The sequence below is a fragment of the Temnothorax curvispinosus genome, unplaced genomic scaffold (assembly GCF_003070985.1).
Source record: "Temnothorax curvispinosus isolate PA1 unplaced genomic scaffold, ASM307098v1 QBEX01007734.1, whole genome shotgun sequence".
NCBI lineage: Eukaryota > Metazoa > Arthropoda > Insecta > Hymenoptera > Formicidae > Temnothorax > Temnothorax curvispinosus.
The window spans coordinates 1741174-1768478 of record NW_020217514.1 but is presented as its reverse complement, the minus strand read 5'-3'; the positions used below and the strand labels follow the sequence as shown (position 1 = coordinate 1768478).

The 27305-nt window shown below is 35.5% G+C and overlaps 4 protein-coding genes across 5 annotated transcripts in view; 2 read left to right on the top strand and 2 right to left on the bottom strand.

Moving 5' to 3' along the window:
- The window catches only part of LOC112457380 (zwei Ig domain protein zig-8), a 330320-nt gene that overhangs the window by 6047 nt on the left and 296968 nt on the right, over positions 1-27305 (bottom strand). The window lies entirely within an intron of this gene.
- Positions 289-3629, top strand: LOC112457377. 2 transcript variants are annotated; one of them, XM_025020391.1, is made up of 4 exons: positions 289-503; positions 718-857; positions 1583-1676; positions 2143-3629. In XM_025020391.1, coding segments are annotated over exons 3-4 (1101 nt in total). In that variant the 5' UTR covers positions 289-503; positions 718-857; positions 1583-1675; the 3' UTR covers positions 3243-3629. The 2 variants fall into 2 exon arrangements, with proteins under 2 accessions (XP_024876159.1, XP_024876158.1); XM_025020390.1 differs by having other exon boundaries at positions 718-866.
- On the top strand, positions 4703-8023 carry LOC112457381. The gene is made up of 3 exons (XM_025020395.1): positions 4703-4779; positions 6422-6504; positions 6982-8023. The coding sequence occupies exons 2-3, from the start codon at positions 6462-6464 to the stop codon at positions 7656-7658; spliced, it is 720 nt and encodes a 239-aa protein (XP_024876163.1). The 5' UTR covers positions 4703-4779; positions 6422-6461; the 3' UTR covers positions 7659-8023.
- Positions 22245-25554, bottom strand: LOC112457379. Its single transcript, XM_025020392.1, has 4 exons — positions 25329-25554; positions 24966-25114; positions 24037-24184; positions 22245-23558 (listed from the first exon to the last, which is right to left on the bottom strand). Coding segments are annotated over exons 3-4 (1092 nt in total). The 5' UTR covers positions 24038-24184; positions 24966-25114; positions 25329-25554; the 3' UTR covers positions 22245-22467.

Sequence of the window (27305 nt, the reverse complement as noted above, 5' to 3'; positions counted from 1 at the left end):
TCACAGGAACATAATGAGTCCTTTCATTTTTCGCGGCGGTTTAATTCCATTTTCTTGATTTATTAAAATCACAAGGAAAAAATTCTTAATTTATTAAAATTGCATAATTTGATTCCTTTCGAAACGTAAAAATTTTGCAGAAAGTAATGTAGAAGCTGAATATATGCGTGTATGTACTTATGTACGTGTGTGTTATGTGTGGGAGTGTGTGTGTGTGTGTGTGTATGTGGGGGGGAGGGGGGAACCGATAAACATGTATATCGCGAGCGGCGCGGCGGTTGCAAGAGTGAAGAGAAGGTACGCCGGTCTTTTGTTCGATCGTGTTATGTTTAAGTTTTTGAGAGAGCGAAGCGTCTGCTCTGGTCTGCCCCAGCCGATGGCCGTATTGCTCTCTGACAAGAGGCACGAGCCAATAAAAATTTAAGAAGAAGAAGTCTGCGAGGTCAGTGCGAAGTGCGAGTCACAGACCACAGTCAGTCGATGACAGAGGATTGCCAGAAAAGGTATTATATCCTTTGACTAAAATAAATTAAGCATATTACAATTATTCCTGCGAGTGTATTTTTTTTTTACAGTAATAATAATAATAAATTAATGTACGTAGATACTTTCACAATTAAAGCAAATTTTATTTCAATGTACGCAGATAGCCGAGTTATCGCAATCAATTTTTAGGAGTGTCCACATTTATTTTACTGTTAACTGTATGTTTTGTAGTGAATCAAGAAATCGGTGCTACATCACACACACACGGCTGCGGCCGTTGCATATTTGTTTTTTCTGCGTACTGTTGCGCGCACTCGGTCGACGTCGACGCCCTATCACTCGCTCATTGAGACTGTGACTCGAGCGGGCAGGTAGCTATTGTGAGTATTATTTCTCGAAACGCAATCGCGACAAGTATCGTACGATTTCAAATGCTATTATTAACCTGCGCGATTAACTAATTCCCACGATTATCGAGATAACCTCATCGTGAGCACATCGAGGTTACGACTTTAAAGCGTCGTCTACAAATGGCAGCAGAAGTATGCAGTAAGACATAAACAGTAAGCTATATTGACCAACCACAGTCTGCACAGTCGACACATTATTCTTGAATTGTAAAAATCCTATTAGTTAATAACTTACTGCTTACGCCTTACTGCATACTCTTACGGCTATTGTAGACGAGCCATAACATTGCATCTTGAAACAGATATTTTACTCAATTTATTCATCTGTCCGCTGTTTTCGAATTGAAAAATATGTGAAATAATCAGTGAACTATATACTATACTGGAATGTGAACTCCCATGCTAGCGCCCGGGCCACGGGAAGAAAAAGACAGAATGGTTGCTTTGCGACTCTGTCTCTCTCTCTGTTTATTTAGTATATGTATAGTTCACTAGGAATAATACATCCGAATTGTCGATTTAAGTGGCTTAAATGATCGAAAGCGGTGCGAGATATCAATATATCAATTCACTAATAATAAATAATCGCGTGCTGTTAATTGAAAATATCGTTCAAAGTGCGATTGTTATATTCCAATGATTAATGCGCGTGCAATCGTAATTAAAAGAAAAATTTATTTTGCAAGTACTGTTTGCTACAACAAAGGAACCTGAGAAAAGGAGAAGGAGGAAATATTAGAAGATTCGGACGACGCAACCACAGAGACAATCACGAAATAAGTAATTTATTTATTATTTTATTATCACGTATACGAATTAAATAATCGCTAATAATTATTTTATACACGCAATATTATTTATTGAAATATTCATTATGTTTAATTATGCACGCGTATTACAATTTGAATATGTTTATGTAATATGTCAATGTAATTCATATTTGAACTTCGTATGAGTCAAATTTTTTTATTTTAATTTAAAGAGTAATGGATCTGTGAAACTAATAAATAGATGTATTACTTTAAAATGTGAGCTAAAGGATACCAGTATCAATATATATTTAATCCTAGATTAAGCGTAATAGCTTATTGTGCACTCGCATTCTCGTATGAAGCTAAAATGTAATTCATTATATTGACGCATTGTTTATTACGATCCCCGAAAGCAAATGATATGATTAATCCTTATCAATAATAGTTTAATTAGGGAGGTCTCTATACTTTTCGTATCTTTACATTCTTTTAAGTGTCCGATTATCTGGAATCTTCCAACATCAGCATAGAGGGCATAAAGTATGAGCCAATTCATCGCCAGTTCCGCTTGCCTACATATCATACAGCCGCATACATCGAACCTCCGCACGCTATACTCTGTCCTGACAATCATTTTGACTCTGAAGAGATAATATTGACGGCCATTTATTGGACACTAGGAAAACGACCAACACACATGCTCGTGCACCAGGTGCACGAGACATCTGAGCTACACGCAGCAATGGACATGGCTAATACGACCCACTCTAATCAGATCCTAGTCTTTCTTGGCATGGCAGGACTGATGACTATCGCCAAAAAGCTCGGATCCGACATGGATGCAAATGGTGAATACCTCATCAATAGATGGCAAGATGTTTGTAACGCAACCGAAATAGAAAACATCTTTACATCGGGTGTTGTTTTGCGGAAACGATACCTGACCTTCATTAGAACATTAAAGATTTGGCAGCTTTGGATTGAAGTGAGACCTGCAGTCTGCAAAAGCCTCCTTGTTGCCGCCCTGGACTTTCCGGAAGGATCTCCTAATATGCTTGTGAACACTGCGATGGCTAAAGTAAAAATAGAGATTCAATATTTCGGCATGGAGATGATACTAAAGATGGATGCCTTTGTGTCTTTACAAAATATAAATGTAAATAAAGCCATCTTCCTTCCGGATATCGCACAACAAGCTGTGGATCTCAGAAGAGCTATGGACGAGTTACGTAGAAGATATGGAGATCGTTTCCCATATTTGAAAATTTACTGGCTCGAAGGAACAGATCGCCTCACTTGTAGGAAATACCCAGACCTTTTCTATGCGGTTGTTGCGACCGAAGTTGCCAACAAAAAGACAATTCCTGATAGCGCAAGGCATATTTTAATGGATTTGCAGACTCGTACCGCTAGACATATCATAGATGCTGAAGTAAAGAAAACGCTGACATCCGAGATGCTTGATAAGGTAACTACCGCCAATCTCCGTTTCCTTAAGATTGAGCCGCGTCTCTTCTGTCAGCGTCGAGAAGAAAATGATGTTAAAAACGAGATGCTTACTATTGAAGGGCCAAAAAAAAGAAAGATTAAATAAATGCAGAAACTTATTAACGTCTTATTCTACGATAAAATATCAACTAATTGCGAGATATATCAGTTGCTTGAAATTTATAGGATAATCTCATAAGTATGAATAATAAAAATAACAGAAAATGTATCAGCCAGAGCGATTATTTATTTTTGCATAAGTTCGATGGAAAGTAATGAGTGATGATAGGATGATTTTCGCGAAAGAGATATGTCTCCAAATTTATAGTAAGAATATTATCTTTTACACTTTTTACCAAGCATGATCTTTAACATATAGATAAGATTTTCAGGAAATTTGAAATGCCATGAAGATATGATATATTAATAACATTATTTGGACAATTTAATATCAAATGCATTATAGTAGATTAAATTTTGCTGTTTATTTTAATTAACGAGCCCGTCTTGTTAGATAAATATTTAAAAAAGAGAAAAATAAGTAAAATAGAACCATAAAAAGTAAAGTAGTAATATTTTTAATACATGATACTTTTATCTAAACTTTTTCATGAAGTTTTTATTTCATGAACGATGAAAATCGAAATAAGATATTTATCTATTCTATATATGTTTATGTCAAATGAGAAAATAAATTAGTACCTATTGTTTTACATTAAACGCTTCAGTAAGAAAAAACGATTAATAAATGTATTACTTAGTTTGTTTTTTTTTTTTTAATATTTTTTAAATATTATTTTATAGGATTAGATATCTACATTTGGCCTCGTTTTATATCTTTCCGGATTAATGATTTATTTTCGAATAGGGAGCAATGTTGTAAGATTTAAATCAAAGTTTTAAATCAGTATCTGACAATAATTATGTGTATATGATATGAAACATGTGTATGTGTATATCAGTAATAAATTTTTTTGTCCCGCATCCTTTCTCTAGCTGCTTTGCAAACACGAGCCAGACTTTGTTTATTAATAAATTTTATACTATGCAATATAGGCTTTATAGGCTATAAAGGTTTACATTTTTAAATTGATCCCAAAACTTGTTTTGCACACTTTTGCTGAAATTTAGCATTAGCTTTACTGGTGAAAAACATAACGTTGATCCCCTCGATCCAAATTGAAAATAATCGATTCAACGAGATGAATCGATATTTTAAGAATCGGTAAAGAATCAAGAATTGGTTCTCGATGAATCGATTAAGAATCAGGCATCACTAATGGGAAGAAACGCAAGACACGACAAATTTTGGATCAAAGTAACAAATTATCGAGATGCTAGTGAACAAAATCCTTTTGATTAATCGATTTATCCTTTAAAGTTCTGTCTTAAAAAAATAGAGATTTTTATATTTTCTGGTAAATAATTGGAAATTTCTGAGGTTTTTGAATTCCGATTTTGAGTTTAGAGATTTATTCTATAAGCGAGTTGGCAACACTGCACTAAAATGGTGCGATTGCGAGCCCGAGGACCCGAGCTGCCCGAGCACGTGGTTTGACTGCACTGGATCATTCGTGCAACGTGACTCGAGCGAGTGGGTAGCCCTGTATTGTCATCGTATTATTTCTCAAAACACAATTGCAGTAAGTAAGATTCCAAATGCTATCATTAATTTTGATTAGGATTACATCATTCGAATTTTTATTATTAGTATATTCGCTTTTAACATTGCAATGGTCAAATCGAATCAAGGCTGCGGTCCACTTGAAATGCTTTGGAGCGTTCTTCTTCTCCTTTTTTCATTGAAAGAAAAGAGAAGAGGAATGCTTCGAAGCATTTGTAGCGTCAAGTGGACCGCAGCTCAAGTGCATGAGTACTGTTTAAGGGGATCCTATAGTGGCAGTAATTATGACATTTTTTTATTAGAAGAAATCTTTGAATTGGCTTTACAGAATTAAAGTATATGCACAAAAATCTAGTGCCACACGAGTTTATATCAAAAATGGAAAAAGAATTAAAAATTTTACTTTTTTTGCACATACAGCTATCACCTGATGACAATATTTGCTTAATACAAAATAGTGCAGTTTATATATACAAAATGAAATAGATCGGCATTAGGGACAACATGTAGGTACAATATCGTGCAAATGGAATTAAGATTCAAAGCCTAGAAAAGTCTAGAAATGGTGGCAGCGCATGCATCCCCTCCACATGCTGCCGACGCACACCAAAGCAAATGCATATCCGTGTCACAGTATACTATGGCCATGTGCTGTCGAGCGTTCGAATATTCTCGAGTCTAACCGAAGTTTGTCGAGTTTCAGCCGTTATTTCCCCTTATTGCCGCGCTATCACCTAGGCTTACGCCCCGTCTATCTTTTTCTAAGCCTATGTTTGCTATAGGATCCTCTTAACTAAAAAGGAAAAATTTTTTAATAGTCAAAATTATTGACTTTTCATACAATATGACGTTAAGAATTTGATAGATAAATATAGTATATATTAATTAACAACAAACTTTTCCTTATATTACGTATATATGAAAAATTTAGTTATTAATTAATTAATATACTTCTTATCCATCAAACTTATACTGTATAAAAAGTCAATAATTTTGACTATTTAAAAATTTATTTACATTTTAATGCTTCTTTGCTCACAAAATAAGAAAAGACTTATTATTTTATAAAGAAATTTGAAAGAAAAAAAGACAATTGCGTGTGGAACTGAACCCGGACGCTGCGGAATTCGGTCTTACAACAATCGTATGCACACGAGGCTGAAAATTTTTTTTTGTTCGTAGCTCTTAAATGGCTGGCCAATAGTCAATAATATTTTAGTTTTAGGTATACACTCACGGAATTCTCCTCTTACAAACTTAATGTATAGTTCATATCCGCATTCCGCAGCCTCCAAGTTTTCCTTGGAAGAAGAAGACGAAGAATTAATTCGCGTGATTAATTAATTCCAATATGATTACCGACTCGTGAACATATTGAGACGGCGACTTTAACATTGCATCTTGATGCTGGTCAATTTCACTCAATTTATTCATCAGTCTGTTGTTTTTTAATTGAAAAAATGTGGAATAATACATCCAAATTGTCGATTTAAGTGATTTAAATGACTGAAAGCGGTGCGAGATATCAATATATCAATTTACTAATGATAAATAATATAATCGCGTGTTGTTAACATCGAAAGTCGTTCAAGGTGCAATTGTCATATTCCGATGATTAATGCGCGTGCAATCGTAATTAAAAAAAATTTTTTTTTTACAAGTATTGTTTGCTATAACGAAGGGGCCTGGAAGGAGGAAAAAATGTTAGAATCATTGGGCGTAATTAGAGGCAATCAAGAAATATGTGAGTAATTTGTTTATTATTTTATTTGTTACGTATAAATTAAGTAATCGTTACTAATTATTTTATACACGTAATATTATTTATTGAAATATTAATTATGTTCAATTATGTACGCTTTATTACAATTTGAATATGTTTATGTATTGTGTCAATGTAATGTATATTTGAACTCCGTATCGGTGATGCAAATTTTTCTATATTTTAATTTAATGGATCTTAATTTAATTTAATGGATCTGCGAAACTTGTATTAAGTAGATGTATTACTTTAAAAAGGGCTAAAAGAGATCAGTATTAATATTTGATCCTGGATAGTATAATAATCTATTGCATTCGCATGCACATATGAAGCTAAAATGTAATTCATTATATTGACGCATTGTTTATTACGATCCCCGAAAGCAAATGATTAATCCTTATCAATAATAGTTTAATTAATGAAGTCTCTATACTTTTCGTGTCTTTACATTCTTTTAAGTGTCCGAGGATCTGGATCTTCCGTTGATATCTTCAGACATCATCTTAGAGGACCTAGGCTATGAGCCAATTCATCGCCAGGTCCGTTTGCCCGTAGCAGATACAGCCACATACATCGAACCTCCGCACGCTATACTCTGTCCTGACAATCGTTTTTATCCTGAAGACATAATAGTGACGGCCATTTGTTGGACACTAGGAAAACGACCAACAAGCATGCCCGTGGACCAGGTGCACATGACACCTAAGCTAGCAAAAGCAGTAGATAAGGAATTTAATACAATCTACTGTGATCAGATTTTGGTCTTTCTTGGTATGGCAGGACTGATGACTATCATTAAAAAGCTCGGATCCGACACGGATGCAAATCGTGAATACCTCACCAACACGTGGCAAACTGTTTGTAACATAGTCGGAATGGGAATGATAAACATCTTCACGTCGGGTTCTGTTTCGCAGGAGCGATACACGTCCTTCGTTAAAATTTTGGAGATTTGGCAGGATTGGATTGAACCAAGAGATGCACTCCGCAAAAGCCTCCTTGATGCCGCCCTACTAGAACATCTGGAAGAATCTTCTTTGTTTGTGAGAGTTGCGATAAATCAAGTAAAAAAAGTTTCTAATACATTTCGGCCTGGATCATGTATTAGTTTTGGATGCCCTGATCTCTTAAAATAAAACCATCTTCCGCCAGGCTATCGCAAACGGATTTCAGAAGAGCTATAGACGAGTTACGCACAAGATTTTGAAGATATGACATATATATATATATTAACGATGATAGTAATTTTTGCGAAATAAAAATATTACGTCTCCAAATCTAGTAAAAATATTATTATCTTTTACATTTTTTGAGAAGTATGATCTTCTACACATAGATGAGGTTTTGTTCAATTTGGAATACCATGAAGATACGATAGATTAATAACATTATTTAGACAATTTTAATATCAAGTGCATTACAGCGGATTGAATTTTACCATGCATTTTAGTGGATTAATATTTATCTAAGCAACGAGCCCGTTGATTAAGTAAATATTATTTAAAAAAGAGAAAAATAATTAAGTAAAATAGAACTATAAAACAAGTAAAGTAGTAATATTTTTTACATACATGATACTTTTATGATAAAACTTTTTTATGACGTTTTTATTTCATGGATGATGAAAATCGGAATAAGATATTTATGTATTCTATATATGTTTATGTCAAATGACAAAATAAATTAATGTCTATAATTATGCATAAAATGTTTAATTAAGGAAAACCTATTAATCTTTAATATATTCTTTAATATATTAAATATATTCTATTTTTTCTTCTTTTAAGTATTTTTCAAATATTTTTTTATAGGATTAAATATCTATATTTGGCCTCATTTCATCTCTTTCCAGGATAAAAAATTTTATTTTCGAATAGGGAGCATAATGTTCGAAGATATTTTCAACGTGCATACATTAAACACAAAGAAATAAGATATATATTTTATAGACATATCATAACTAATATTTTTGAAAAAATGTACAACGGTTAACGTAATACAGTTAAAGTTAAATTTTCTCATTACACACACGCGACACGCAAGTATGAAATAAATAGTCTTTTCTAATATTTGATTAAACAGAATAAATATGTACTTTAATTTACATTCAATATTATTCAAATGTTTACAAAGTAACTTTGCACAAGTTTTACATCGCAAACGCAAAATATATTAAAATTTTATAGATAAATGTAAGCTAATATAGAGAGTTTAAAGTTTATTGCAACTTGAAATTAAAAGATTTTTAATAAATTGATAAAAGTTGTGCAATCCTAGATTATATTACGATTCAAGATTTCGTAAGAATATCTTTAAGACTCCTAGACAGGTTAGATAAATAAGTTTGCGTTCCTAGCACGAAGATACGTTCATAAAAATTAGATTTGACCACGATACCACGAATATGCTTCTGAAGGCGATCTTATTCCCGATGAGATTGCTAGACGGATTCACGAGGGATTTTCTTTTTGTCGCGTTTTCTAGTTTCCAACGGATTTCAAAAATTGGATCGCATATAGTGCTTTCCTTTGTTCTTAATAAAATGAAAAAAAGTATTTCCACATTGTCGATCAAACAGAATAATAAAATTACATATATTGTATATTAATAATAATTTGTAATGAAATACATAAAATCATTAAAAATTGTGTTTTCAAATATGTTGTAATAAATCTAATTAAACACGCTATTAGTTTACGCTAATAAAAAGTGCAATTATAATATCTCTATTGAAGTGATCGTATTATAGAGTATTATAAAGTAATGCAAACTGAAAGTATTTTATTTATACTTCAAATAATTTAATTGTAGAGCAAATATAATATGTCTTTGAGTACGATTCTTTTTAATATACACGTTGCTGAATAAAGCATTTGGTCTACAACGGTATAGGAGCTACTTCAACTCGCGCTTAATGCCGTATTCTGATTGTCCAAAGACGGTACATTACGCTTTGCATTCCGGATGTTGCAACTTAATGATGACAGCTTCCGTAAGAATCTTAATAACGACAATATTTCTCCTTGAAGCTGCTTTAAAATCCTGGTGGATATTATGTTATATTTCTCTCGTTAGTATTATGGGAAAATGTTATATAAAACTATGCACCCGTATCTATATTAGCAAAGTTCAACCCAATTTAAATTGCTTCGTTATTTTTACCAATAAGAATAGCATATTAACGCTTTGTACAATGAAAAGAATTGTCTGCGCTACTAAATGTAAAAGCAAATTTGTTAAAATATAATTAAACTGTAGGTAAATGCGCGCATATATAAGAAAAAGTTAATAAGTTTTATTTAAAAAATTCTTTAAGAAAGAGAACTATATATCATCTTGCATTGTTGTGTGCATTTCTAATTGTAAGCTGTATGATCATTTGCAAAGATTAAGACAGAATTACAACAATAATTGACTCATTCTTTTAAATTGTAATCTTGTTTCATAAGCAGAAAATAGAAAAATTCTAATTGTATAAAGTTTTTGGGTTGCATCATTTGGAGTTTTAATTTATTAATAATATCCTCTGATATTCTATCGATGTCTTGCCGATTTTTGTTTAAAATATTCTTCGATTGCACGATTCGAGTTAAAAAGTTGCAATTTCAAATATTCTAAAAAATCTGTCATTTTAAAGATATCTCAGAAATTAGAATTACAATCTTTGGAATGTCTGCCACTTCTTGCCAATTACTATCTCACCGCTCGATCGCGATGTAATTGAATGAACAGCTTTCGCGGCCGGCCATCGAATCAGATGGAATCGACCCTCTGAAATCTCCGAAGCTGCCGATTTCTGATTCGTCGGGGGGTCGTTGCAAACGGCGAGATAACCGCGGAAGGGTAATGCGGTGTTGAAATTGGTTGCACCGAGGCGGTCGGCCGCGCCACGGAAAATTACGGTGGTAACGGCACCCGGGCGGTTGCTGCTGAAACAACCGGAAAGATCCTCGGCTGTCGAAACACACCGCGAAATTTCCACCGTTCGGTCCCCGCTGCCGCCGCTCGAAAACCCCCCTGTAATCTTTCGCGCACGGAGCGCCGCGTAATTAACGCGCGTGGCTCGATCGACCGAAAAATTTCCGGGGTTTGTGTCAGGTACTGGCACGTTTGCGATTCAGAACGCGTATAGGGAGCAACCCGCCATTGCGAGCATCGACCGGACCCCCCTTTTAGATACATTATTCACACGTATGTTTTTTTTGCCTCTTTTTCGCTTTAAAAAACGAGGGGTATTGATGATAAGACGTGTCGAGAAAATAAGATTTCTCCTCAAAGGATATATTTTCCCAGCTTTTATATGTATAACATAAATAGCTGTTGACGCGCGTGCGCGCACGTATATAGTTCTTTAAAATGTATGACTCATCTTCAGCTTTTTATAATTTTTTATTTAAGATAATCCTATAAACAAGATCGTAAAATTTGTGTTGCTTTATATTAATGCGCTTTCATCGAAAATTTAAAAAAATATTTTCAAGGTTTATCTAATAGATAATAAGTGTGAAATGTAAAATAATTAAAATGTATATAAATGCATGCGTGTCGAAAAGTAAATTGTAAAATATGATGAGCTATATCGGGCTTTAACGAAGCTCTGCAACACATTAAAGAAAACTCGTGAAATAAAATTCAAAAAAAAACTTCTTCGCGATCTTATTTCTTTTATCTTCTTAAGGGTGCAGTGCTCTTTCTTTTTACTTTTCTAACGGAATTAGATTTTTAATTCTGAGAAATACCGTAAAGGAAAACGGAATGCTTTGTCCGTGAGCAGGAACGGAAAACCGAGAGAAACTTTACGATTCCAGCAATTTCTTTCGTCCGCGCGCTCCGCGAGGAAACGTATAAGCTCCCCTCCTCGCATTTTTTACACGCATTTCCGGAGGGAGAAACAGCCTAATTCTTCACGGCACGCGTTATTACTTCGCTCGAAAGGAGGATTCCCAGCGCCCTCGTAAAAGATGCACGATCGCGATTGTTAAAGCGAGAAGGAATAAGCGAGGAATAAGCGTGGCTTGCGGGTAACAAAGGGTTTAAAGGAATCCGGCCGTCTCGAAGGAAATCATCCCGCGTTGTCGCGACTGTCGGGATCCGTATTTGAATGTACGCCTCTACATTTTTCATGATCCGCCGGACGAAGATACCTTTGCGTCGACGATGAATAGGACATGGCCTCGAGAATGTTGGGAATTACGCGCGGGGAATATAATAGAACGTATCCAATCTATATGCATCGGTAGAGGAATAGGAAAACTCTTTCGTATTTTCACCGAAGAGATGGTACAAATATAACAGAGATATCGACTAACGTAAGCAGCAAATGATAACAAAATTACATACAAATATAAAGTAGGCGTTGATTATCTCGCGTCATGTTCTCGCAGAAATTTCATTCGAGAGAAAGAATCACTCGTATAAGACGATCCACTTTCACGTAATCGCTAATGAATTCCGGTAAACTGGGACGACGTGGGATAAGTGAGATGACGATGTTTAAGTAGAACTCTGGAATATCCCACGCGAAAGTTACGACCGCATGGCCAAAACGGCAACTAGACACTTAAGCAACTCGGCGTAGCGCCGCCTGAAACTGGGTTACATGACTTACATCCGTCATAGGAGTTTGCGCTAACGTTACGAGAGTGTACGTTTGCAGTGGCAACGACTGACAGACAGTAGTGCGGTCCTTAAACGTATCAGTCCGCCGGCACGTTGAGGCCGCTCACCGGTGAACCCATATTCCTTCGGCGACACCGTCTCTCTACTCAAAACCGTAATCGGACAGCGTTCTCGCAACGGCGCGATTAAATATTGTGCGACGATGCGCGAAATACGTTTCGCGTTTAATCGCGGGCATCGCGCGCGACGCACTTCTCGCAAATATTGGCCGAACGTGCGCGCCGCATTCGCGCGGCCCTTCCGATGCCCGCGAGCAAATAATGCTCGCGCTTTATGAAAATCAATTAATTCGAAAAAATAAATAAACTCGATTGGAGAGGCGGAGGGGGCGAGCAGTGTTGCGCACGCCCGCACGCGCGAAACTTTTACAATTCCCGAGGGAATGATGACGGATATTTTGCCTGGCTCAACGGCTCGCGGCTCGTTCAGATTTTTTCTCACCGTACCGTGGTATATTTTGTTGAAACTGCGCTAGCTCGCTGGAATTTGACGTTCCGGTCGAGGAAATATTTTTTCAGCGTAAAATATTCACAGTTTTATTTTGTCTAAATTTTATCAATTCGGTCGGAACACGGCAGCAAGCGTCACCAGAGAAAGACGACTTATATTGCGACTTTATTAATGGAATAATATACTTTCTACAGTGTCTTTCGTAATAATATCCATTGCCAAGTTTTTAAGTAATCAGCACAATAATAATTGCGTTGGAAACAACATTATTCGTCACAATCGCGACGTTCTCCGAGAGAACTGCTGTAACCGTAATATTTCGTGATGTCATGTAATAAATCATTTCGTCGATTATATTTTGTTTCGCCGAATGTAATACGGAGTGGAATTTTATTTCCAGTCGATGATAGATTTGCACGCCCGCGCCGCTCTCCGCGCGATTTATCGCCGACAATAATTACACCGCGGAATTACGGCGCATTAATACGCCTGAGTGCGGTAAACAAAACGACGCGGGCGTCGAAAACGCATTCGGATTCATCTGCAGAAAATTCGTGCGCTAGGTGCGTGATAAGAGAAACGTGAATTAAACGCGCGATACGACAATCGCGGCTTAAGCGGGGCTTGGCACAATTACTTTAGATAATTGTGTATCTCGGCGGTGCAACGAGTCGTTTAGATACCGGGGATCGTTGCTGGACGAAGGAAGAATGATAAATTCGTGATAATGTTCGTGCACACGCGAATAAAGGTTCGCGACGGTGTAAAGAACGAGTTACGCGAAGTTACGATATTGGGTGCTTTATACTGTCGCCGAGAATACCTGCTTTTAAGCATTTTTAAGAAATACTGAGATACTAAAAAATTAAAATTCAATTTTTATAATGTAATGTATTTCAATTTCATTTTTAATTTCAATTTTAATTTCAATTTTTTATTTAATTTTATTTGGGCAAACTAAAATTTGACACAAAAAATTATAATACCTAATAAAGATAATTATACAAAAATTAGATAGAAACGTAAAATTAAAATTAATTTTGCTTCCATTCTGTATGTTCTATTTCACTCGAAAATCTGTTGATTATTGAGTTCGAAAATGACTGGCTAACACTGATTTGGAGCTTGATCGGAAACCAGCTCTGTTAATTCTGCTTTTAATTTTGGGGGAAACCGCGTGACTCCGCAACCATGTTACAGCAAATGTTGTCGTTAATTTAATTTTATGTTACAGGTCGGCGTGTATAAAGCGGTTTTAAACGATCAATTACACTGGTTGCAGTGTGTATGCTTCAGTTGAAACAATTCATCGCGCGGAATTGTTCTCGAAACATCACCAGCTCTTCAAACTGGACCCGTGTTCTATTTTTTTTGCGCTAAAAGCGAGATTCTTGCGAGAGAGAATCCCGACGCTTTGTACGAATCGACGGCTACATCGCGGCATCGGGTTCCTTTTACCGCTTACCACACGCGCGGGGGATCTTTATCTATGATTAATGGAAACTGCTGAAATAAATATCGGAAAAGCAATCAGGTACCCTCCCCCCATTCCCTCCTCTCCTTCATCTCGAAAATGGAATAAATAGAAGACGATTTTCCCTCGCCGAATCGCGTTCGAACGGGATATATCAGTTCCCGGTCGAATTATGGTTTTGGTACCGCGAGTACGTTCGAGAGCAATGCGGAGCCTACTTGAGAGAGCGAGAGAGCGAGACAGAGAGGGAGAGAAAGGACGGTAATAGACTATGCTAATGACCAACTAGACGAGCGCTTCTCCGATTCATCTTCAGCCGCGAACGCCGCGATCGCGGTTTGGCAGTTTGCCGCTCTGCAAGTGCACTTGACCCGATTCAAGAACCTCGATCGTCACGGCGCCGATACGAAAAAAAAGGAGGGTCCGACAGGAAATCGATCGGCGAGACCTTCTTCGTCTCATGAGCCGATAGCTCGGCTTTTTAATGGATTCACCCGAATGAAGGGAATATTGACAAGAATTAGCCTCTCCACCGCGCCGTCACGGTGAATGCTTGATATTACGGAATTAACCAGCTAGCTCTCGAAGCCGTCGTTTTTCGGAGACGAGAGACCCGAGATTGAATCTTATAGAGACTTCCGTCGTAGTGGAAAATAATAATTGAAGTTGTCGCAAAACAATAATGATTTAATTGAATTGCCGATAATTGAAACACGAGATCTTACAAACACATTTTAAAGTTGCGGTCTTAATTTTGAATTCATATAGTTCTAATTATATTATTTTTTAACGTGATATTAATAAAACATATGGGTATATACATATAAATCTTATTATTTTCTAAACATAATCTAAATATAATATTTTATACTATTATTCTAATCAATATAATTAATCAATGTAATTTTGTTACTATAATTAATGCAATCCATCTTTTTAGTGCTACAATATCTAACATGTTTAAAGTTAGGGAGAAGAATTTCTTTTTTATATCAGCTAAAATCCTTGTAGGTTACATAAACTTTTTACTACACTAAATCATAAATCTTAATCTTGGGGCTTCTGGAGTTAATAGACTCTGAAATTTCATCTTACTGGAGAATTAATAGAAAATAGCGCGGCGCGGAATATTATATGAGAGAATTTAATTCTGCCAGTATTGACAAGTCGGGGAGGAGTAAATATTTGCAATGCGAGTACCTCTGGATGAATTATTTTCATGTGAACTCAACCAAATGAATTAAATGTGACAAATTAGTTGCGCCATGTACGCGCAGAGAGAATTGATGAAAAGAAAATATTGTATGCGCAAAATATAATATACACGTATTTGTGTTAATTTCACGAAAATTCAGAGAGAATTAATTATTCATAATACATATATTTGCATGAGTTATGAGTCTTATGTATATATAAATTGATAAACACTTTATCAATTTTGAAGGGAACTTTGTGCATTTGCACGGCGTAATTTAACAGTTCGAACATTTATCACTTTGAATTCAGGTTTGCAGAGCTCGCGATTTTTGTATCGCTTTAATATTTGGAGCACAATTTTGAAGTAATAATCCTATCTTTCAGACTTCTAATCGCATTCGAAATCACCGCGTGAATTTTCGCTGTAATTCGTTACGACGAAGCTAAATCGTAGAAACAAAAGTACGAAACCGAGGGTATTACTTTAGATTTCTAGGGGAATATACATTCGCGGGGAAGTGAGATGAACGTTACACAATAACGTGCAGGCGTTGTAAGATCCCATTAAAGATCGTGACGTCTATTTTCCCCATTTATCCATTGTAACGATATCTCGTTTGTTTCATGACGGGACGCATCCTCATGTCGCCTGTATATCGCGGTTAGCACGGGTAAAACATAATTCGATCTATCGCAACGTCCCAGTTACCGCGCATATGATATCTAGCGTCTCGCATTTCCGCAGCAATTTTCTCTTTATTTCTGACTGATGATGTTCACAAAAGATAGAAATAAAAACGTCGATATCATTTGCCTGTCTCGTTGCAGATTTTTTTCACGATGCTCCAGCAATAAACTCTCGGTCCGAGTTATTCTCAATAAATGTAAAATAGATTGATTGCGTTAATATTTCGATTTTTAATATTAATTCCCGATTATTTAAAAGTAAGTTAAAAATTTATCTAATATATCACGTAGTTATAAGTTTTATCAGTTATTTACATTTTAATTTTCTAAAATCTTTTAACACTGCTCTCTTCCCTTTAAAAATTATTTACGGTTAAATTTTAAAGCAATTTCCACGTTTCTAAGTTTGGATTTCGATCTTAATTAAAAAATATATGCGAAACCGCGCAGCGAGGATAATAAAATTCAAGTACGTTGCATTAACAAGTAATGTTATAATAAAGCAAATTTTCATTTATTTTTCATCTTCATGTATGATAAAATGGTGCGGTATGTCTGGTATTCGTGCATAAATTAAAAATACGCCAGCGCAAAACGCGATTACGTTGTGCATTTCATTAAAATTAAAAAACGCAATCTCTTGTTCTGTCACGTGCACCTTCGTATATATTTCAATATGATTGTATATAAATCATTATCTTATTGACACGCGACACTGTATTGCGTATAGTGTATTGTGAAACAAAAAGTGTTATAAATTTTGGTATTAGAACGCCATGGAATGTAGCGTTTGCCACTAGAAACAAATAAAACGTTGAATTAAAAAATATCTATTAAAATCTGTAATACAAAAATTGCAGAGTGCATGTTTTCCGCGTTTCTTAGGCTGCGTTTCTTAGCTTCGCTTTGATAGACTAGATAGATTTGATAGATTAGATAGAAAGCGTCAGTCTATCTTTATTGCTCAGTTGAAAAAAGATGGAGTGATGCTTTCAGCATGAAAGCGTCCAAAGCGAATGCAGCCTTAAAGAAAGATATCTATATTATATTGTATATTTCGAGAATGGACGTATCCGCGGCAAAAGGGTGGGGTGCACGGTATCGATTATTTCGTCGGCCGACACTCACGTTCTCTCTACCACAATTTAGATCGGTTCAGCATTTTTACAAGTGCTATAAATGAAAAGTCCATAAATTGCCGACAACCGATCTCCCCGGCGGTTGCCCCGCGCGCCGCGATTTTATATAAACGTAACCCGTTCCCGCCCGTATTTATGAGGCCACATTTATGCCGCCGCACTTGGTATTTCCGCGGGTTAATTCGGTCATAAATATACGTAGACGCTTCTACAGCGATAATCGGTATCCTTTACGTTCATATATGTGTTTGTTTTGGGTATGTTGCACATGTGCCGAGCACATGTGTACAGGATATTCCAATGCCGATGAACGTGAATAGCAAACTGAAATTGCGTTCTACCGATATAAAACGTATAGAATAAATTAAAAATGTTTATTTTCTCAGAGTTAGGCTCTATATTTTTCTGTAATCTCTATAATTACGCTTTTATAGAATTTTACAAGAAAAATAAAACAGCGGCAAAAATACATTTCAAAAAATATAATACGAGGACACACGGATTCTTAATTAAAATTTAAATAAAAGAAAGAGAGAAAAATAATCTCGATAAATTTAAATTGAATATTGTCGGAATTCCATCAAATATTATTCTCTAAAAAATTATCCAGAAGAAGGAAATAATAGATGGTTAAAGAGGCCCTGAAAATACTATAAAGAAAATAAATACTGTAATATCTCTAATGCCCTCTTTATCCAAAGTTACTTAGGTTACACGATTAGAATTAGAAAGAATAAACGTTAAATAATAAAATCGTAAGAATTATCAAACCCCCCCAAGCTACGCGTGTAAATGTTCGTAATAGTGCGTTACCGAGCTTACACGGCAAACATAAATGGTAAGCGTGGGATTACGATATGCAGGTCTGTATTTACGCTGATATTAACACTAGCCCCCATTCATCCCAATAAGCGCCGTTAATGCACTTTGAGACTTGCGAAAATCTGTGCTGTATAATAGATGGATACGTCGACTCCGCACGTTATAACGTTTGTACGTCAAATAACCCGGTGATTTAATCGTGAATTTGCATTCGCCTGCTTAATAGATGTTTTGCAATTGTTGATTTATGATAATAGAAACGAGCGCCAGTAATATAATTCACGTAAGTAATCTAATTTCTGGAGTAAGCGTCGAATTCATTTAGGAACGGTATCCCATGAGATTTCGCCGGAGTTAACTGGGTGTCTTGAAATTATTATATATTTTATAAATAAATTATATACAAGAATTTTATTATATAAATGAAATTCTGATTACGATAGAATTCAAATAATTAATTAATTAAAAATTCTCGGTATTAAAATTGACGAGTAAAACAAAGAAAAGTGGGCTTTGAGAATCAAATGCGATTAATTGCATGAGTTAACGTGAGTTATGTAAAATTTAATTAGTAATTCAATATAAATTAAAAGTCGTACGTTTCGACTCTACTTTGAGCCATATCTTTAGTGCAACGTGGTGATAGATAAATTAAATAACCCCAAGCTCTCCGATACTCAAGCATTATTATACGCGATCTCAAGCCCCAAATTATCTTTTTTAATTTTATTCAAATTTAAATTGCGCATATATTTTTTTATCATATTCTAAGTCATTTTATATCATTTTGTAAAGATGTTTCTGAGCCATTATATTCTCTCTCTCTCTCTCTCTCTCTCTCTAAAGCGCTTTTGATTATTATATTGAAAGTTGAAGCAACATGAGATCGATAATTGCACAGCTCTCTAATCCGGCACTAATTTCAACAGCGATAATCTTCGTGAGGAATCTCGCGGTATTGGCGGGAGGATTTTCGTTCCGCGGCAGTAAGATCGCGGAAATTAAGTCGCTCAGAGAGAATTATGCAAATTGCGGATCATCGGGAAGTCATGCCGATGTGATATTATCGTTTCACATTCGAACAGGCCAGCTAGCGTTGGCCAATCCGCGATATTTGAAATTGAAATAGAACGTTCCCCGCCTTTAATCGATGCGACTGGAACGGCCCAGCCTTTCTTGCTGCAGCTCGTCTGTTAATGTTGGATGATCGAAAACGAATCAATCCGCATTTGGGAGTTTATTGGCGTCTTTCAAATCTCTCCCTAAGTCATCCATAGTGATCGGACAATAAAGGTATTTAAGAAATGTGACGAACGGTCTAAAAGATACGAAAGTCTGTTTTTATTATTAACGAATAGCCTTCTTTTTCATTGGCATTCCTATTTATGATAAATTCTTATTTGTTATTTAAAGAATACGGACCCAAGGTATATTTGCATATTTCTCTTGAGACCTTTCAGAAACACGTGACGTTAGCTCTACGATACAAGGATTTAACGTGGTAACCCTATACACTTTCGATCTGCATTATGTTGCAAACTAGTAAAATCAGGCTGAACTTTATCTGTATTTGTTCTCGACTGCTGCCAGCGGTCGATGGTTATAGCGACAAAACGGCGGAGGTATGCTCCTTACAGAGGTGCTCCCCAAGTAATTACTGAAACATTACGTGCCAGCCGCAGTTGTTATTATTGTTGGCTTTGTTCCGTGCAAACAGACGCGTGCAGTTGCGGTTTTGCGCTCCCTGAATATTTTTGTAATATTTAAACTATTCGCGCGATTTTGAAACATTTTTCGTACAGATTTTCATTTAACTATTGTACAATTATTGAACAAGCACGTGGGAAAGTATATTTTGTTGGAAAATTGTGACACGATATTACATCCTGCCAAAATTTTGTAATATTTAAACTATTCGCACGGTTTTGCAATATAACGGGACCTTTTCAGTGGTCTCCGTTATTATTTTAGAACGCACAGATTTTTCATTTCATAGATACGAGAGAGATTAAAAACTTTTCGCTATACCGCACGGTACTATAAATTATTTAATAATCATTTATCTTCCATTCTCTGGGCATCTGCACAAAAATGAAATTCTAATCCTAATGTTCTTCTACGAGGCTTTAATCCTCGACATCATTCAACCTTCTTGCCGCACGTACAAATATGGCTTTCGAATGCACCGTATTCGATCAACAGAGGAATAATAACATCGATTTTATTCGCGTTTCGCGGTGCTATTTTGTGAAATTTCACGACTGAGACGTGTTTTATTACTCGATAACCGACTTTGGGTTCGAGACGTGTGTAAACGTCGACGGTGTTACGCGCGGGGTACGTGCGGCCGCTGTTGAAACGTTCCATAAATCAAGACGATCTTGACTCGCTGCAAGTATTCCATAAATCAAAAGGATCTTGGCTTGGCCGCGAGTAACAGCGAGCACGGTGGCGGCACGTATTCTTGTTGCGTATCAGTGCTCGCGCTCTATTTTGTTTAGCGACCATGTCTCGTGCCAGTAAAACTCTATGGGAAATCGATAATCCGTCCGAATTTTCTTCGGCACCGAAGTAGTATGTTATAGACAATTTTCGAACGAATGCTCGATCGTTGATTATAGTTGTTGAGACGGATGGATGAACTATGAAAGATCAAAATATTGTATTGTCATCAGGTGATAGCTGTTTGTGCTCAAATTAAGTAAAATTTTCAATTTTTTTCCATTTTTGATATGAACTCGTGTGGCACTCGATTTTTGTACGTATTTTAATTCTGTAAAGCCAACTGAAAGATTTCTCCTAATAAAAAAATGTCGTAATTACTGCCACTATAGGATCCTCTTAACAGTACTCATGCACTTGATTCGATTTGACCAATATTAAAAGCGAATACACTAATAATAAAAATTCGGATAATGTAATACTAATCAAAATTAATAATAATAGCATTTAGAATCTTACTTGTTACAATTGTGTTTTGAGAAATAATACGATAAGTGATCGTCGATGACAATACAGAGCTATCCACTCGCTCGAGTCACGTTGCACGACTGATATCCAGCGCAGACAAAAGCCGATGTGCTGGGTTTGAAATCGAACTACTTTAGTGCAGTGTGGCCAACTCGCTTATGGAATACATCTCTGAACTCAAAATCAGAATTCAGAAACCTCTAGAAATTTCCAATTATTCACCAGAAAATCTAAAAATATCTATTTTCTTTTAAGACATAACTTTAAAGGGTAAATCGATTAATCGAAAGGATTTTGTCCACTAGCATCTCGATAATTTGTTACTTTGATCCAAAATTTGTCCGTGTCTTGCGTTTCTTCCCATTAGTGGTGCCTGATTCTTAATCGATTCATCGAGAATCAATTCTTTTTTATAATAAAAAGTTGATTCTTTACCGATTCTTAAAATATTGATTCATCTCGTTGAATCGATTATTTTCAGTTTGGATCGAGGGGATCAACGTTCTTATGTTTTTTACCAGTAAAGCTAATGCTAATAAATTTCAGCAAGTGTGCAAAGCAAGTTTTGGGATCAATTAAAAAATATAAACCTTTATAGTCTATAAAGCCTATTGCTTAGTATAAAATTTATTAATAAACAAAGTCTGGCTCGTGTTTGCAAAGCAGTTACAAATTTATTACTGATATACACATGTTTCATATCCCATAATTATTGCCAGATACCGATTTAAAACTTTGATTTAAATCTTACAACATTGCTCCCTATTCGAAAATAAAATCATTAATCCGGAAAGATATAAAATGAGGCCAAATGCAGATATCTAATCCTATAAAATAATATTTAAAAAATATTTAAAAAAAAAAAAAACTAAAGTAATATATTTATTAATCGTTTTTTCTTAATGAAGCGTTTAATGTAAAACAATAGGTACTAATTTATTTTCTCATTTGACATAAACATATATAGAATACAGAAATATCTTATTTCGATTTTCATCGTTCATGAAATAAAAACTCCATGAAAAAGTTTAGATAAAAGTATCATGTATTAAAAATATTACTACTTTATTTTTTATGGTTCTATTTTACTTATTTTTCTCTTTTTTAAATATTTAACTAACAAAACGGGCTCGTTAATTAAAATAAACAGCAAAATTTAATCTACTATAATGCATTTGATACTAAAATTGTCCAAATAATGTTATTAACATATCATATCTTCATGGCATTTCAAATTTCTTGAAAATCTTATCTATATGTAAAAGATCATGCTTGGTAAAAAATGTAAAAGAAATATTCTTACTATAAATTTGGAGACATAATATCTCTTTCGCGAAAATCATCCTATCATCACTTATTACTTTCCATCGAACTTATGTAAAAATAAATAATCGCTCTGGCTGATACATCTTCTGTTATTTTTATTATTCATACTTATGAGATTATCCTATAAATTTCAAGCAACTGATATATCTCGCAATTAGTTGATATTTTATCGTATAACAAGATGTTAATAAGTTTCTGCATTTATTTAATCTTTCGGCCCTTCAATAGTATCTCGTTGTCATCATTTTTTTCTCGACGCTTACAGAAGAGACGCGACTCAATATTAAGGAAACGGAGATTGGCGGTAGTTACCTCATCAAGATCAAGGATCTCGAATTTCAGCGTTTTATCTACTTCAGCATCTATGATATGTCTATCGGTACGAGTCTGCAAATCTATCAAAATATGCCTTACGCTATCAGGGATTGTCTTTTTGTTGGCAACTTCGGTCGCAACAACCGCATAGAAAAGGTCTGGGTATTTGCTACAATTGAGGCGATCGCTTCCTTTGAGCCTGTAAATTTCCAAATATGGGAAACGATCTCCATATCTTGTACGTAACTCGTCCATAGCTCTTCTGAGATCCGCAGCTTGTTGTGCGATATCCGGGAGGAAGATGGCTTTATTTACATTTATATTTTGTAAAGACACAAAGGCATCCATCTTTAGTATCATCTCCATGCCGAAATATTGAATCTCTATTTTTACTTTAGCCATCGCAGTTTTCACAAGCATAGGAGATTCTTCCGGACAGTCCAGGGCGGCAACAAGAAGGCTTCTGTAGAGTGCAGGTCTCGATTCAATCCCAATCTGCCAAATCTCTAATGTTCTAATAAAGGTCATGTATCGCTCCCGCGAAACAACACTCGATATGAAGATGTTTTCTATTTCGGTTGCGCTACAAACATCTTGCCATCTATTGATGAGGTATTCACCATTTGCATCCATGTCGGATCCGAGCTTTTTGGCGATAGTCATCAGTCCTGCCATGCCAAGAAAGACTAGGATCTGATCAGAGTGAACGTTTTTTATCATGTCTATTGTTTTGGATATCACAGATTGGTTGTACAACACGATTGGGTACTCGGGTATGCTTGTTGGTCGTTTTCCTAGTGTCCAACAAATGGCCGTCACTATTATCTTTTCAGGGTCAAAACCACTGTTAGGACAGAGTATAGCGTGCGGAGGGGTGATGTATGCTACGGCTGCACGTGCTATGGGCAAGCGGACGTCGCGATAAATATTCTCATACTTCATGCCCTCTATGTTGGAAGATTCCAGATGATCGGACACTTAAAAGAATGTAAAAACATGAAAAGTATAGAGACCTCCCTAATTAAATGTTGATAATATAACCTATTATTGATAAGGATTAATCATTTGCTTTCGGGGATCGTAATAAACAATGCGTCAATATAATGAATTTCATTTTAGCTTCATATGAGAATGCGCGTGCACAATAAGCTATTACACTTAATCTAGGATTAAATATATATTAATACTGGTGTCTTTTAGCTCACATTTTAAAGTAATACATCTATTTATTAGTTTCACAGATCCATTACTCTTTAAATTAAAATAAAAAAATTTGACTCATATACGAAGTTCAAATATGAATTACATTGACATATTACATAAACATATTCAAATTGTAATACGCGTGCATAATTAAACATAATGAATATTTCAATAAATAATATTGCGTGTATAAAATAATTATTAGCGATTATTTAATTCGTATACGTGATAATAAAATAATAAATAAATTACTTATTTCGTGATTGTCTCTGTGGTTGCGTCGTCCGAATCTTCTAATATTTCCTCCTTCTTTTCCCAGACTCCTTTGTTGTAGCAAACACTATTTGCAAAATAAATTTTTCTTTTAATTACAATTGCAAGCGCATTAATTAGAGGGCCTCTGAAATATAAAACAATCGCACTTTGAACGGTACTTTCAATTAACAGCACGCGATTATTTATTATTAAGCCACTTAAATCGACAATTCGGATATATTATTCCTAATAAACTATACATATAATAAATAAACAGAGACAGAGTCGCAAAGCAACCATTCTGTCTTTTTCTTCTCGTGGCCCGGGTGCTAGCATGGGAGTTCACATTCCAGTAATATAGTTCACTGATTATTTATTCATATATTTTTCAATTCGAAAACAGCGGACAGATGAATAAATTGAGTAAAATATCTGTTTCAAGATGCAATGTTATGGCTCGTCTACAATAGCCGCAAGAGTATGCAGTAAGACGTAAGCAGTAAGTTATTAACTAATGGGATTTTTAGGGCTCAGTCACAATGAGAGGAATAAGGAATAAGATAAAGGAATAAGGAATAAGGGAATGTCGCATCTCACTTCAGTACACGTACATTAAAGTGAGATGCAACATGCCTTATTCCTAATTCCTTTATCTTATTCCTTATTTCTCTCATTGTGACTGAGCCTTTACAATTCAGAATAATGTGTTGACTGTGCCGACTGTGGTTGGTCAATATAACTTACTGTTTATGTCTTACTGCATACTTCTGCTGCCATTGTAGACGACGCTTTAAAGCCGTAACCTCGATGTGCTCACGATGAGGTTATCTCGATAATTGTGGAAATTAGTTAATCGCGCAGGTTAATAATAGCATTTGAAATCGTACGATACTTGTCGCGATTGCGTTTCGAGAAATAATACTCACGTAGCTACCTGCCCGCTCGAGTCACAGTCTCAGTGAGCGAGTGATAGGGCGTCGACATCGACCGAGTGCGCGCAACAGTACGCAGAAAAAACAAATATGCAACGGTCGCGGGCCGCGGTCATGTGACGTAGCACCGATTTCTTGATTCACTACAAAACATACAGTTCACAGTAAAATAAATGTGGAACACTCCTAAAAATTGATTGCGATAACTCGGCTATCTGCGCACATTGAAATAAAATTTGCTTTAATCGTGAAAGTATCTATGTACATTAATTTATTATTATTATTACTGTAAAAGAAAAATACACTCTCGCAGGAATAATTGTAATATACTTAATTTATTTTAGTCAAGGGATATACCTTTTCTGGCAATCCTGTCATCGACTGACTGTGGTCTGTGACTCGCACTTCGCACTGACCTCGCACTACTCGCACTCGGCTCGGGCAGACTTCTTCTTAAATTTTTATTAGCTCATGCCTCTTGTCAGAGAGCAATACGGCCTCTGTGTGTGACTACTGTGACTCGGGCAGACGCTTGAGACGCTTCGCTCTCTCAAAAACAAATACAACACGATCGAACAAAAGACCGACGACCGGCGACCGCGCGACCGGCGTATCTTCTCTTCAGTCTTCACTCTTGTTGCAACCGCCGCGTCGCGTCGCTCGCGATATACATGTATCGGTCCCCCCCCCCCCCCCCACACACACACACACACACACATACCACACACGTACATACACGCATATATTCAGCTTCTACATTACTTTCTGTAAAATTTTTACGTTTCGAAAGGAATCAAATTATGCAATTTTAATAAATCAAGAGTTTTTTCCTTGTGATTTTAATAAATCAAGAAAATGGAATTAAACCGCCGCGAAAAATGAAAGGACTCATTATGTTCCTGTGATTTATTAAAATTATGCAATTTTACTCCTCTCCAGATGTAAAAATTTGAAAAAAAAAAATGATAACAATTATAACAAATGTATAATTGTCACTTTCCAATTACAAGAGAAAGACGAATCTTAAAATTTAAATTTAGAATTAATCTTTATCATAATTTAAACACGCCGAGTAATTTTACTTATTATGTCAAGAGATATATCTCCTCACGATTAAATTTTTCATGAAAATTCTTGATAAAGAAACATTTATTTCAAATTCATCGAAATATCCGCCATTAAAGTATTTTTTGGTAGCGACGAGTCTCCCTGTAATCAGCTTACCTAGGAGTTTTCAATGCCGTCTGCATAAGAGGGGATCTACGATTCGTTGGGAAAGTTTTCGATCCGTTCTTTTCACGCGCGGTGGTTTTTAGAGAGGCGGATGCTCCTGGGAAATCGGGCAAGATATCGAATGCAAGACCGAGTAAACAAGCTACTATTGAATGACGGTCGGGAGAAATTAGCGAAGTTGCGCCCAAGATTTAAATAAAGCATCCGCGAAGAAAATGAAAAGACACGAACTTCCCCGCTATCCCCGTCGATTTCTTTCCGCCGGAAAGATCCTTCTTTTTTTTTTTATTTTTTAGCAAAGAAATAAATCTTGGAACTTTCTTAATGGAAAAGTGAAAAAAGATTAGAAGGGTCATGATAACGTTAAAAAGATCCAAGTATACGCACAAGGCGTTCACTGCGGTCTGAGAAGCTTATCCTCTGCGTAGTTCGTAGAAACTTTTTTTAAACTTTAGGTAGGTGCGAAATATCGCTTGTTTCTATTTATTTTCTTCCTTGGAAGAAAAATGCATAAGTTCTGTAGAATATAAATAATTTTTACATTTTCTCCATGTCAATCTAAATATAATTAATCAATGCTTTGCTTTTTAAAAATAAAAATTATAAATATACAGAAACGTAGAAAAAAAAAATCTTTATCTATCTTTAATTAATGTTAAGAATATTACAATAACTGCGATGTGATTTCATTAATTAAGGTTAAAAAAAAAACAGATAAGTATCTAGCGTTTATGGCTCTTTCTTTGTGAGTCTCTCAATTTCTCTTTAGCATTTTTATGAAACAAAAACGAAGCTAAATGAAATAAAAATAATAATTACCTTAAATATATAATCAATAAAATAAATAGATAAAAATAGATAAATAGATAAGTACAATTGTATCGAATCATCAATAGCCTAAGACACTTTAATGCCGGAGGTGTCACGATCGAAACAAATAGAAATATTAGATTATACATATATCGAAGAGGTCGGCGTAATTTCGTTTCTAATCTACGGGACGGGACACAAAGGGTGCAGCGATTCCGCCGTCATTTCTTTTCCTTTCATAGGAAACGAACACCTGGAAGCGACTACGCGGGCGAATCCCCTGCGGGGATG